The sequence below is a fragment of the Suncus etruscus genome, chromosome 1 (genome assembly GCF_024139225.1).
Source record: "Suncus etruscus isolate mSunEtr1 chromosome 1, mSunEtr1.pri.cur, whole genome shotgun sequence".
Taxonomy (NCBI): Eukaryota; Metazoa; Chordata; class Mammalia; order Eulipotyphla; family Soricidae; genus Suncus; species Suncus etruscus.
Window position 1 is genome coordinate 174412253 of NC_064848.1, and position 13058 is coordinate 174425310.

Sequence of the window (13058 nt, forward strand, 5' to 3'; positions counted from 1 at the left end):
AATGCAGAAGAGGCAGACCTCATGCTTTGAATTTAAATAGCTCAGATTCAATCTCTTACATCCCAGGGCTGCCTGAGCACTTCCAGTAGTGACTTCTGTGCTGCAAGTTGCCCCTGTGGACAGTTAGGTGTGTTCCTGGCCCCAAATAAAAGAGCAAATGTTTAAGTACCTGAATTACTATATAGGTGAGTCATCAAACACAGATTAACTGCATGTATACTGATAGTTTGTTTTTGCGTTTTTTTGGGGGGTCACACCCAGCAGCGCTCAGGGGTTACTCCTGGCTCTATGCTCAGAAATCGCTCCTGGGAGGCTTGGAGGACCATATGGGATGCCAGAATTTGAACCACCGTCCTTCTACATGCAAGGCAAACGCCTTACCTCCATGCTATCTCTCTGGTCCCTCTTTTTATTTTTGTTCTTGGGCCACACCTGGCAGCACTCAAGGGTTATTGCTGGTTCTGCACTCAAAAATCGGTCCTGGCAGGTTTGGGAGACCATGTAGGATGCCGGTGTTCAAACCCGGGGTTCGTCCTGGGTCAGCAGTGTGCAAGGCAAACACCCTACTGCTGTATGTGCTGTCAGTCCGGCCCTGCGTGCATACTGATATGAGCCTTTATACAGTAATTCCCCTATATGAGGGGTATTTTTTGTTTTGTTTTGTTTTTTGGGTCACATCTGGCAGTGCTCAGGGGTTACTCCTGATTCTGCTCTCAGAAATCACTCCTGGCAGGCTTGGGGGACCATATGGGATGCCAGGATTCAAACCACCATCTGTCTTCGATCAGCTGTGTGCAAGGCAAAAGCCCTACCACTGTGGAATATCTCCGGCCCGTATATTTGAGAAATGATGAAAAAAGGATCACCACTTACTTCAACATTATAGAAGGCATTGGGATTTCAAAAAACTGCTCTCGAATGGGCACAAATGGCAAGAGGCCAGTGAAGAACAGACCAAGAATAAGCAGAACACGCTGTAGGCTGAAGAGTAGTGGAATATCTGAATTCTAAAAGACACAAACAAATAAAGAGAATTATTTCACAAAGCTTTTGACAGTACTTAAAAACTGAAGTACTCTCTGAAATATCAATGTTAATTTCCAAACAAATCACTTTTTGAGAGGCTGGGGCATAAAGTTGGCATACAGGAGGCCCCAGCACTAAATTTTGTCCCTTGAGCAAAGGAAAGAAAGGGAGGGAGGGAGGAAGGAAGGAAGAGTTCTGGACAACATATAAGGATTTATTCTGGAGCTGGCTATTCACTGGTAATACTAAAATTCCCTTTTTATTACTGTTTTTTTTTTTTTTTTTTTTTTTTTTTTTGGTTTTTGGGCCACACCCGTTTGACACTCAGGGGTTACTCCTGGCTATGTGCTCAGAAATCGCCCCTGGCTTGGGGGGACCATATGGGACGCCGGGGGATCGAACCGCGGTCCTTCCTTGGCTAGCGCTTGCAAGGCAGACACCTTACCTCCAGCGCCACCTACCCGGCCCTTTATTACTGTTTTTATAACACTACTTCAATATTATCACTAGGCTAAGAACTAGAACATGCTTATCACGGAGGATACCAAATCCAAAAGAACTGATAAAGAAATGAAGGTATAAAATATTCAGTGACCTGGAAGGATAAGACAGCATATGGAGCTTTAGTCTTACACAAGGCTGACCCAATTTGATCTTTGGCATCCCACATGGTTCCCTGAGCACTACCCAGAGTGATTTCTGAATGCAGTCAAGAGTAAGCCCTGAAGATTCACAGGGATGACCCTGTCCTCCTCCCAAAAATCAGTAACCTTTCTCCCAGTTTAAAAAGAAATAAGTATCCACATATAAAGGACAATAGGGATGCACAAGCTCTGTATACCAAAGGCCTGGTTTGAGGGCTAGCACCATACTGTTCCCTGAGAACCTCCGGGAGTGATCTCCAAACAGCATGCTCAACATAGTCATTGAGCACCTCTGACTGTGGCCCAAAAACAAATAAATAAATATCATTAAAAATGTAGATGAGGGGGGCTGGGCGGTGGCGCTGGAGGTAAGGTGCCTGCCTTACCTGCGCTAGCCTAGGAGACGGACCGCGGTTCGATCCCCCGGCGTCCCATATGGTCCCCCAAGCCAGGAGCGACTTCTGAGCGCATAGCCAGGAGTAACCCCTGCGCGTTACCGGGTGTGGCCCAAAAACCAAAAAAAAAAAAAAAAAAAAAAATGTAGATGAGGGGCTGGAGAGATAACATGGAGGTAAGGCGTTTGCCTTTCATGCAAGAGGTCATCGGTTCGAATCCCAGCGTCCCATATGGTCCCCCGTGCCTGCTAGGAGCAATTTCTGAGCATGGAGCCAGGAGTAACCCCTGAGCACTGCCGGGTGTGACCCAAAAACCACAAAAAAAAAAAAAAAATGTAGATGAGGGCCCGGAGAGATAGCACAGCGGTGTTTGCCTTGCAAGCAGCCGATCCAGGACCAAAGGTGGTTAGTTTGAATCCTGGTGTCCCATATGGTCCCCTGTGCCTGCCAGGAGCTATTTCTGAGCAGACAGCCAGGAGTAACCCCTGAGCAACATCGGGTGTGGCCCAAAAAACAAAACCAAACAAACAAAAAAAAAGATGAAGGGACAGGAGTGGTGGCACTAGAGGTAAGGCATCTACCTTGCAAGCACTAGCCTAGGATGGATTGCAGTTCGATCCCCCAGTGTCCCATATGGTTTCATCAAGCCAGGAGTGATTTCTGAGTATATAGCCAATAGGTGTGGCCCAAAACAATAAATAAATAAATAAATAAATAAATAAATAAATAAATAAATAAAAAAGATGAAGTGGGGCCTTTGTGCTAGCACAGTGAGTAAGGAATTTGCTTTGCATGCAGCCAACCTGGGTTTAATCCCTAGCATCCCATATAGCCCCCCACGCTTGACAGGAATGTTTTCTGAGTGCAGAGCCAGGAGTAACCTTTGAGCATTACTGGGTGTGGTCCAAATGCAAAAAAAAAAAAAATGATGATCTGGTGGCTGGAGTAATAGTATTGTAGGATGTTTGCCTTGAACACAGCCAACCTGGAGCCCAGGTTCAATTGCCAGCACTAAATGATACCAGTGAATCGCCAGAGGTCCCCTGAGTACTACAGGTTATGAGCAGAAATTCTACCCTCCCACTCACTAAAAAGTTTCTTCTCTGGAATTAAAGGCATTTTTACAACTTTTCTCCCTCCTCTTCCACCTCCCTCCCTCCCTTCCATTCTTCCTTCCTTCCTTCTCCTCCCTCCTTTTTCTTTCTTTTTTTTTTTTTTGGTTTTTGGGCCACACCCTGTGACGCTCAGGGGTTACTCCTGGCTATGCGCTCAGAAGTTGCTCCTGGCTTCTTGGGGGACCATATGGGACGCCGGGGGATCGAACCTCGGTCCGTCCTAGGCTAGCGCAGGCAAGGCAGGCACCTTACCTCCAGCGCCACCGCCCGGCCCCTCCTCCCTCCTTTTTCATGTGCTTTTGAGCCATACTCTGGCACTCAGGGGTTACTCCTGGCTCAACACTCAGAAACTACTCCTGACATATAGTATGCTGGGGATTGAACCTGAGTCAGCCACATGCAAGACAGATGCCCTACCTGCTGTGCTATTGCTCGGCCCCCTCGCCCCCACTTTCTTTTTCTCCACTGCCAGGATTGAACCCAGGGTCTCAGACATACAAGGTAGTGCTCCATTGCTAAGCATATCCCAAGTTCTTTTTTTTGTTTTGTTTTGTCTTTCTTTGGTCACACCCAATGGTGCTCAGGGGTTACTCCTGGCTGTCTGCTCAGAAATAGCTCCTGGCAGGCACGGGGGACCATATGGGACACCGGGACTCGAACCAACCACCTTTGGTCCTGGATCGGCTGCTTGCAAGGCAAACACCGCTGTGCTATCTCTCCGGGCCCCCAAGTTCTTTATTGTCTATTTGTTTCTGGGTACACTTCAGCTGCCAGGTCCTTAAAAAAAAACTATTTTAGAGGTCAAAGAGATAGATAGATTAAGCACTTGCTTAATCTAGGGATAGAGATAACTCAAAAGGGTGAGCAAATATTTTGCATGTAGGAGACCTGTCTATCACCAGGAGCAAACCCTGACTGAGCAGAGACAGAAGTAGTCCCCAATAACCACTAGTTGTGACCTCAAACAAAACAAAAATTCATAAAATAGAATAAAATAATTACTGTAACATCAGGGAGATAGTTCCAAGGAGTAGAACATATGCTGTGCATAAGATTTGGTCCTCAGTTTGATCCTCAGTGAAACAGCCCTATGACCCAAATTTAAACTCCATTATGTATGGTCTGCAGCACACTACTGGGTATGACCCTCATATTATAAGAATACTACTATAATAACATATTATATAATAACACAAATAGATAATTTTATACCATTTTGATGCTTACCTCTTTATAGCACTTTTCTACAATTTCATAACTGGCATTACCCCACACTGTTATGTGTTCTCGTTTGTACTGCTTCACCAGTTCTGAAACCTACAGGTGAAAATTCAAAATTTTATACTTGTGTCTTTTATAAATCCACTCACATGAAAAGTGCTTGACTAGTACATGTTGAAAGAGCTTGACATAAAAATTCAGTCATATTTACAAAATATTAAGATATTATTTACAAGTTAATATATCATCTATCTAGCAGAATACAACCATTTATTAATCTGACATCAACTAGCTAAAAGTAGCAGGAAGAAAGCTAAGCCAGAAGTTAGTTATAGCTTAGTTATAGATAGTTATAACTAGTTTGGAGACCACAAATTATATCCATTCTATTCAATGATATCATCCACTTATATCCATGAGAGACATGGCAACTTTACTCTGAGAACAGCCTTTCCTACATAAATTACTTACCACAGTGCACTCTAAAACTTACTGTCCCCTAAAATGTCACATTTCTGTGAACATTATAAAGCTATGCGGTCACCTACTGCACCTTAGTCAGTCTTTGGAATGGGACGCAGCACACTCAGGAAGCAATGCCTTAGTACCTTCTTGATCAGCACTCTGTTATTCACTTTGATATCGATGTTAATGGGAGTGTTCGGAAAAGCTTCAAAAACATCCTTCAGTAAGGGAATTTGGTTATCTTCTCCTTCACATTGGCATGCTGAGAAGGCAAGATTTTTAAGTGTGTATTTGGAAGGCACATGTTACATTTCCATTATGAAGGAAATAGGGTATTTATACTAAACAGGGTATTCAAAAGGAATGACAAGTATAAAGGAAAACATAATCTTAAAATCCAACAATTTATATATAACCTTAAGCGCTACTATTTTGTCCTATGCATAAGCTAATATGGTTAAAGGATAGCTAGAGATTTTAGCTTTAGCAGCATGGATAGTACCAGAAAATGAACCCAGAGCCTCACCCATTCAAGGCAATTACCCTAACACTGAGTTATATTCTTTTTTTTTTTTTTTTTTTTTTTTTTTTGGGTTTTTGGGCCACACCCGTTTGACGCTCAGGGGTTACTCCTGGCTATGTGCTCAGAAATAGCCCCTGGCTTGAGGGGACCATATGGGACGCCGGGGGATCGAACCACTGTCCGTCCTATGCTAGCGCTTGCAAGGCAGACACCTTACCTCTAGCGCCACCTTCCCGGCCCCCTGAGTTATATTCTTGGCCCACTAAAGATTTTAAGCTGATCTCTTCGGGCCACATTCTGCAGTGCTCGGGCACTATTCCCAGCTCACTGCTGTGAAGTTTCTTTTGGAAGTGCTTAGAGAAACATGGAGTGCTTTATATCAAACCAGGACCTCGTCATGCAAAGCACGCCAGTCTGTTGGACTAGTTTTCTGGCTCCTTAACCTAATTGGTTTTATTTGTATTTGAGGGTGGGGAAGGTTTAGGACCACATCCAGCAGTGCTAAGGTTTTACTCCTGGGTCTGTGCTCAGATTCATCCCTGGAAGATCTCAGGGACCATAGGTGGTGCTGGGGATCAAAACGGAGGTTGGCCATGTAAGCGTCCTGCTTGTTGTACTCTTTACAGCCCTAATCTGATCATTTTAACTAAATGAAAACAATTTCAAGTTAACACACTATATTTCTAATTATGACTTGAATTATTTTTAATAAACTGATTATTTTCAGGTCTGCCATAATCCATCTGTGATTGTAAGAAATAATGGAGATCTGTGCACTCTGTACCCTGATTCCCCAATAATATCTTATAAAATAATAGTATATCATAACCATAGTGGCATTCACATAAGCCACTAATCTTATTTCATAACTATATTTTTATTGTAACACTATGATTTACAAAGTTGGTCATAACAGTTATTCAGGCATGTGATATTCCAACACCAATCCCACCATCAGTGTGGTCTTCTCTCCATCCAATGTTCCTAGTTTCACATCCAGTTCCCAAGCCTGTTCTCCTTAGCAGGTACAAATTTACTTCATAATGCTTCTCGTTATAACAAAATGGCAACTGGAATTATCCCAAAAATAGATAATAATTATTATTTTTAAAGTTTTTAAAATATTACATTTGACTAGAGAGATACGGGGTTAATTTAAGGTGCTTGCCTCATATGAAACTTACCCCAATCTGACTGCCAGCACCACATGTGGATCCCTAGGCCAAAGCTACGGTAACACTATGTGTGGTCCAACAAACTCCCTTCTTCCAAAATATATATAATATTCTATTGAGTAGCCCTACAACAATGTTTTAATTTAATAAATAATTCTCTTCAAGGCTGGCAGGATTTTGCCACCCAAAGATTACATTTGGCATTAGGTTTATTTTTAACTGAAAGCAACCAAAAAGAGTCCTTACAACAAAAGCTCTCTGTCTTTCTCCATGTGGTTGAAAACAAGACTTGTTTGTACAGAAACTGATTACCAACAACTGTAGACCTTTAGCTGTGAGAAAGAACCAGAGCATTCTAGACAACAAACTATTAATTCATCAGTCCCTTACTTATTTCCCCATTATAATTCCCTTCCCATAATTTGCAACCCTAGAAATAAAGTCCTTATCTTTTGCCTGTCATTTTGAAAAGTTATTGCTTTTTTTTTAATTGCTAATAGTTAAGCCTATTGCTTGCTCTTTAAGCCCGTGTTCTCCCTTACACATGTATCTGTATCTGGCTTGCTTGTCTCAGTTTCTATCTTGATTATTTCCACTCTGAAGAAGCACATACTTCTCTTCCCCTCACTGCTTTCTAATTAAGCTTCAATAAAAACTATCTTACTTCACCACCCCCCAAATTAGGCCAGGTACTAATCACCCTTTGAGATACTTATCTCTAAATTTCTTCCATTAGATAAATACAATAAGAGCTGGAGAGAGCAAAGAGTGTAAGGCACTTGTTAAATGACCTCAATCAAATTTATTTACAAAGGGGCTGGAGCAGTGGTGCTAGAGGTAAGGCAGGCATCTGCCTTGCAAGCACTAGCCTAGGATGGACCGTGGTTCGATCCCCCAGCGTCTCATATGGTTCCCCCCAAGCCAGGAGCGATTTCTGAGCACTTAGGCAGGAGTAACCCCTGAGTGTCAATGGATGTGGCCCAAAAAAAAAAAAATTATTTACATGTTTCTTTATCAACCCAAGATGATATGATAGCATTAATGGTCTCAAAGGTCTAGTTACCTTAAAAATTTTATGAATTGGGGCTGGGAAGGTGGCGCTAGAGGTAAGGTGTCTGCCTTGCAAGCGCTAGCGTAGGACGGACCGTGGTTCGAGCCCCCGGCGTCCCATATGGTCCCCCCCCCCAAGCCAGGAGCGATTTCTGAGCTCATAGCCAGGAGTAACCCCTGAGCGTCAAACAGGTATGGCCCAAAAACCAAAAAAAAAAAAAAAATTTATGAATTAAGAACCGAGAGATAGTACAGCGAATAGAATAGCTGAAAACTGTCACACCAGGTTCAATTCTCAGCATCTCATGTGGTCCTCCAAGCACTGCTAGGAGTGATGCCTGAGTGCAGAACCAGGAGTAACCCCTGAGCATCGCCAAATAAAAATATTATGACTTTATTAAGGTAGTATAGGACAAAACATGAAATATATATTTCACATATATTATATAAATAATTCTCAACATAAATGAATATATTATAATGTATATAAGTTGCAAATAGGAAATATTTACCTCTTTGAAATGTGACATCCAGTGTTCTAAGGTATGATGGAAGTTCCTTTAAAAGAGAGAAATAAAAGTCAACTCACAGAATCTAAAAAGTTTTCAGTATCTTTTTTGTTGAGTGGGGGCACACCCAGCAGTGCTTAGGGCTTACTCCTGACAGAGCTTGAAAGATCATATGGGGTGCTAAGGATCAAATACAGGTTGGCCAAGTACAGAGTAAGTGTCCTAGTCTCTATACTATCTCTCTCTAAAACACAGAAATTGAAATTAATACGTTTGGGGGCCGGGTAGGTGGCGCTGGAGGTAAGGTGTCTGCCTTGCAAGCGCTAGCCAAGGAAGGACCGCGGTTCGATCCCCCGGCGCCCCATATGGTCCCCCCAAGCCAGGGGCGATTTCTGAGCACATAGCCAGGAGTAACCCCTGAGCGTCAAACGGGTGTGGCCCAAAACCAAAAAAAAAAAAAAGAAATTAATACGTTTGGCCTATAGAAAATTGTGGGTCAGAGAGATAGCATGGAGGTAGAGCGTTTGCCCTACATGCAGAAGGACAGTGGTTCAAATCCAGGCATCAATCTATATGGTCCCCTAAGCCTGCCAGGAGTGATTTCTAAGTATAGAGTCTGGAGTAACCCCTGAGCACTGCCGGGTGTGACCCAAAAACCAGAAAAAAGAAAGAAAAGTAATTGTAGTAAATACTAATAATGGAAGAGAAAAAAATGATTGCTTTAATCACCTTAAATCACCTTTAAATCACCTTAAATCACCTTAAAATCACCTTAGGGCCCGGAGAGATAGCACAGCGGCATTTGCCTTGCAAGCAGCCTATCCAGGACCAAAGGTGGTTGGTTCGAATCCCGGTGTCCCATATGGTCCCCCGTGCCTGCCAGGAGCTATTTCTGAGCAGACAGCCAGGAGTAACCCCTGAGCAACACCGGGTGTGACCCAAAAACAAAAACAAACAAACAAAAAAATCTTAGGTTAACAGTATATACTATTTATTCTCCATATTTTTTGGGGGGCCACACCTGTTGACACTCAGGGATTACTCCTGAATATGCGCTCAGAAATCATTCCTGGCTTGGGAGACCATATGGGACGCTGGGGGATAGAACCATGGTCCATTCTAGGCTAACGCATGCAAGGCAGACACCTTATCGCTTGCACCACTGCTCCGACCCCAATTCTCCATTTTTTTGGGGGGGTTTGGGGCCACACTTGGTGGCACTTCAGGGTCACTCCTGGCTTTGGACTCAGAAATTATGCCTTTCAAACTCAGGGGACCTTACGTGATGTTAGAGATTGAATCCAGGTCGACTGCATGCAAGGCAAATGCCCTACTTACTCTGCTATAACTGTGGGTGACCCTAGCTCCAGGTTTTTTACATGGAGATTTGTGATCTCAATGACTTATATTATACCTTGAACACTTGAGCATTATAACAACATATATGTTCCCATATCCTTTTTGGTTTTTGTTTTGTTTTAGGGTCAGACACGGCAGTGCCCAGGGTTTAGTCCTGGATCTGTGCTCAGGGAACATTCCAGATAATGGTCAGGGAATTATATGTGATGAACCAAGATTGAACTTAGATTAGCCAGGTGCAAGCCACATGCCCTGCCTGCTTGCTATACTATCCTCCATCCCATTGGACTTTTTTTTCAGTGTCATTTTGTTCTTGCTTGTGCTCTTAGTTGGTGTTCAAAAGTCCTGCAAGAAGCACTGCAGAGTCGGAAACTCCCTCATATAGAACACACACTCCAGCCCTTTGGGGCTTTCTCCTTTACTCCTACTAGTCAGTATTTTTAATTTAGTTTTATTTTAGGTGCTTTCAGGACCATATATGATAGTATTCAGGAGACCTTAAGTGTGTAAAGGATTCAAGTCAGAGATTCATGGTCATTCATGTCAATTCATGACATTCAAGAATTCAGTCATGTCGCCTTACAAAGGCATCTTTTTTTTTTTTTTTTGGTTTGGTTTTTGGGCCACACCCGGCGGCGCTCAGGGGTTACTCCTGGCTATCTGCTCAGAAATAGCTCCTGGCAGGCACGGGGGACCTATGGGACACCGGGATTCGAACCAACCACCTTAGGTCCTGGATCGGCTGCTTGCAAGGCAAACACCGCTGTGCTATCTCTCCGGGCCCTCAAAGGCATCTTATCTCCTGAATGATCTCTCCAACCTCCACCCCCTTTCCTTTTTCTCTCTTTTTTTTTTTTTTTGGTTTTTTGGGCCACACCCGTTTGACGCTCAGGGGTTACTCCTGGCTATGTGCTCAGAAATCGCCCCTGGCTTGGGGGGACCATATGGGACGCCGGGGGATCGAACCAAGGTCCTTCCTTGGCTAGCGCTTGCAAGGCAGACACCTTACCTCCAGCGCCACCTACCTGGCCCCCTTTTTCTCTTTTTTTAGCAGTTTATTTATTTATTTATTTATTTATTTATTTATTTATTTATTGGTTTTTGGGCCTCACCCGGTGATGCTCCTAGCTCTGTGCTCAGAAATTACTCCCTGGCAAGCTCGGGGGACCATATGGGATGCCGGGAATGGAACCAGGTCCGTCCTGGGTCAGCCACATGCAAGGTAATGCCTTAACGCTGTGCTATCTCTTTGGCCCCCCTTTTCTTTTTCTTTTATTGTTTCGAGATCACACCTAACAGTGCTCAGAGAGTACTCTATGTTTAGGGATCACTCCCAAAACTGCTCTGGGGACCATATGTAATCCCAGGAATTGAATTGAATTGAATCAAGGTCAGCCATTTGCAAGCCAAGTGCCTTACCACTGTAATATTACTCCAGGTCCTACTTAGTCTATTACTATTACTATTATAGGCTTACAGCAAAATTAAGCAGACAATTCAGAATTTCCATATACCCTCTGACCCACAGACATAGCCTCATCCTGCTTTTGACAAGCTACAATTGGTGTATTTGTTATAAGTAATGCATATACATCATTATACAGAAACTCATAAGTTTGCCTTTTGGTTTTACTATTGATATTGTATATTCTGTGGATTTTGAAAAATATATAGACATATATCCACAATTACAGCATCATGCATAATAATTTCAATGACCTGAGAATTCCTCCTTCCTAAAGCCCTGACTCCCCAGAAAATACTGATTGGGCCGGAGAGATATCACAGTGGTAGGGCATTTGCCTTAGAAGCAGAAGGACATGGGCCCGGAGAGATAGCACAGTGGTGTTTGCCTTGCAAGCAGCCGATCCAGGACCAAAGGTGGTTGGTTCGAATCCCGGTGTCCCATATGGTCCCCCATGCCTGCCAGGAGCTATTTCTGAGCAGACAGCCAGGAGTAACCCCTGAGCACCACTGGGTGTGGCCCCAAAACAAAACAAAACAAAAACAAAAAGAAGCAGAAGGACGGTGGTTCAAATCCCAGCATCCCATATGATCCTCTGAGCCAGCCAGGAGCAATTCCTGAGCATAGAGCCAGAAGTAACTCCTGAGCGTGTGACCCAATAAACAACCCCCCCCCAAAAAAAAAAAAGAAAATACTGGTCATTTTACTGTTCCCATTGTTTTGCCTTCTGTAGTATGTCACATGATATGAATCATAGAAATAGTCTTTTCAGGGGCCAGAGTGATAGCACAGAGGGAGGGCATTTGCCTTGCACATGGCTGACCTGGGAGGGACCAGGATTCGATTCCTGGCATCCCATATAGTCCCACGAGCCTGAACCTGCCAGGATCCCAGAGCTTCTGAGCAGAGCAAGGAGTGACCCGAGCGCAGCCGGCTATGGCCCAAAAACAAACAAACAAACAAAATAGTCTTTTCATAGTCTATCCTTACTTTTTTATAAACATGTTAAATGCCTTTAATCATTCTGTTGAATGGATGGGTTTTTAAATTTTAATCACTTTACTTCATGGTATCAAGAATCAACATGGGGGGGGGGGGGGGAAGTAGTGTTAAAAAAAATCAACTCCAGGGGCCGGGTAGGTGGCGCTGGAGGTAAGGTGTCTGCCTTGCAAGCGCTAGCCAAGGAAGGACCACGGTTCGATCCCCCGGCGTCCCATATGGTCCCCCCAAGCCAGGGGCGATTTCTGAGCACATAGCCAGGAGTAACCCCTGAGCGTTACCGGGTGTGGCCCAAAAACCAAAAAAAAAAAAAAAAAAAAAAAAAAAAAAAAAAAAAATCAACTCCAGGACCTGACACATGTAAGACAAAGGCATTGCAGAGGTTACTCCAGGCCTCCAGGTAGAGAATGAGCATTAGCCCTTTGAGCACTCTCCTTTCCCCTAAAATTAACACATTTTTTTTTTTTTTTTTTGTTTTTGGGCCACACCCGGTAACGCGCAGGGGTTACTCCTGGCTATGCGCTCAGAAGTCGCTCCTGGCTTGGGGGACCATATGGGACGCCGGGGGATCGAACCGCGGTCTGTCTCCTAGGCTAGCGCAGGTAAGGCAGGCACCTTACCTCCAGCGCCACCGCCCGGCCCCTAAATTTAACACATTTTATCTTTTTTTTTTTTTATGATGAGGCCAGAGTGGTGGCGCAACTGGTAGGGCATTTTTAAACTTTGATTGATTGATTAATTGGTTGGTTTTTGGGCCACACCCAGCGGCACTCAGGGATTACTCCTGGCTTCTGCACTCAGAAATCGTCCCCAGCAGCCTGGGGACCATATGGGATGCCGAGAATCTAACCAGGTACCTTCTGGGTCAGCTGCATGCAAGGCAAACACCTGCTATCTCTCTGGCTCAAAATTAACACATTTTAAGGAAACTGTTATATTTATAATTGAAGAATAAGTTTGGTGCATAAATTACTCTTAATGAGGGGCTGGAGAAATAGCACAGTGGTGTTTGCCTTGCAAGCATCCGATCCAGGACCTAAGGTGGTTGGTTCAAATCCCACATCCCATATGGTCCCCGTGCCTGCCAGGAGCTATTTCTGAGCAGATAGCCA

General features: G+C 43.8%; 2 protein-coding genes across 2 annotated transcripts in view; one reads left to right on the plus strand and one right to left on the minus strand.

Annotated features, from left to right (window-relative positions):
• The window catches only part of LOC126007121 (monocyte to macrophage differentiation factor), a 225214-nt gene that overhangs the window by 120413 nt on the left and 91743 nt on the right, over positions 1 to 13058 (plus strand). The gene's annotated exons all lie outside the window — the stretch shown is intronic.
• GDPD1 (glycerophosphodiester phosphodiesterase domain containing 1) overlaps positions 1 to 13058 on the minus strand; it is a 50796-nt gene that overhangs the window by 11261 nt on the left and 26477 nt on the right. The window contains exons 4-7 of the mRNA XM_049772483.1: positions 8127 to 8172; positions 5010 to 5128; positions 4408 to 4497; positions 874 to 1007 (exon numbers count right to left, since the gene is read on the minus strand). Coding sequence (XP_049628440.1) covers positions 874 to 1007; positions 4408 to 4497; positions 5010 to 5128; positions 8127 to 8172 — 389 coding nt within the window. The remainder of the gene's footprint in view (positions 1 to 873; positions 1008 to 4407; positions 4498 to 5009; positions 5129 to 8126; positions 8173 to 13058) is intronic.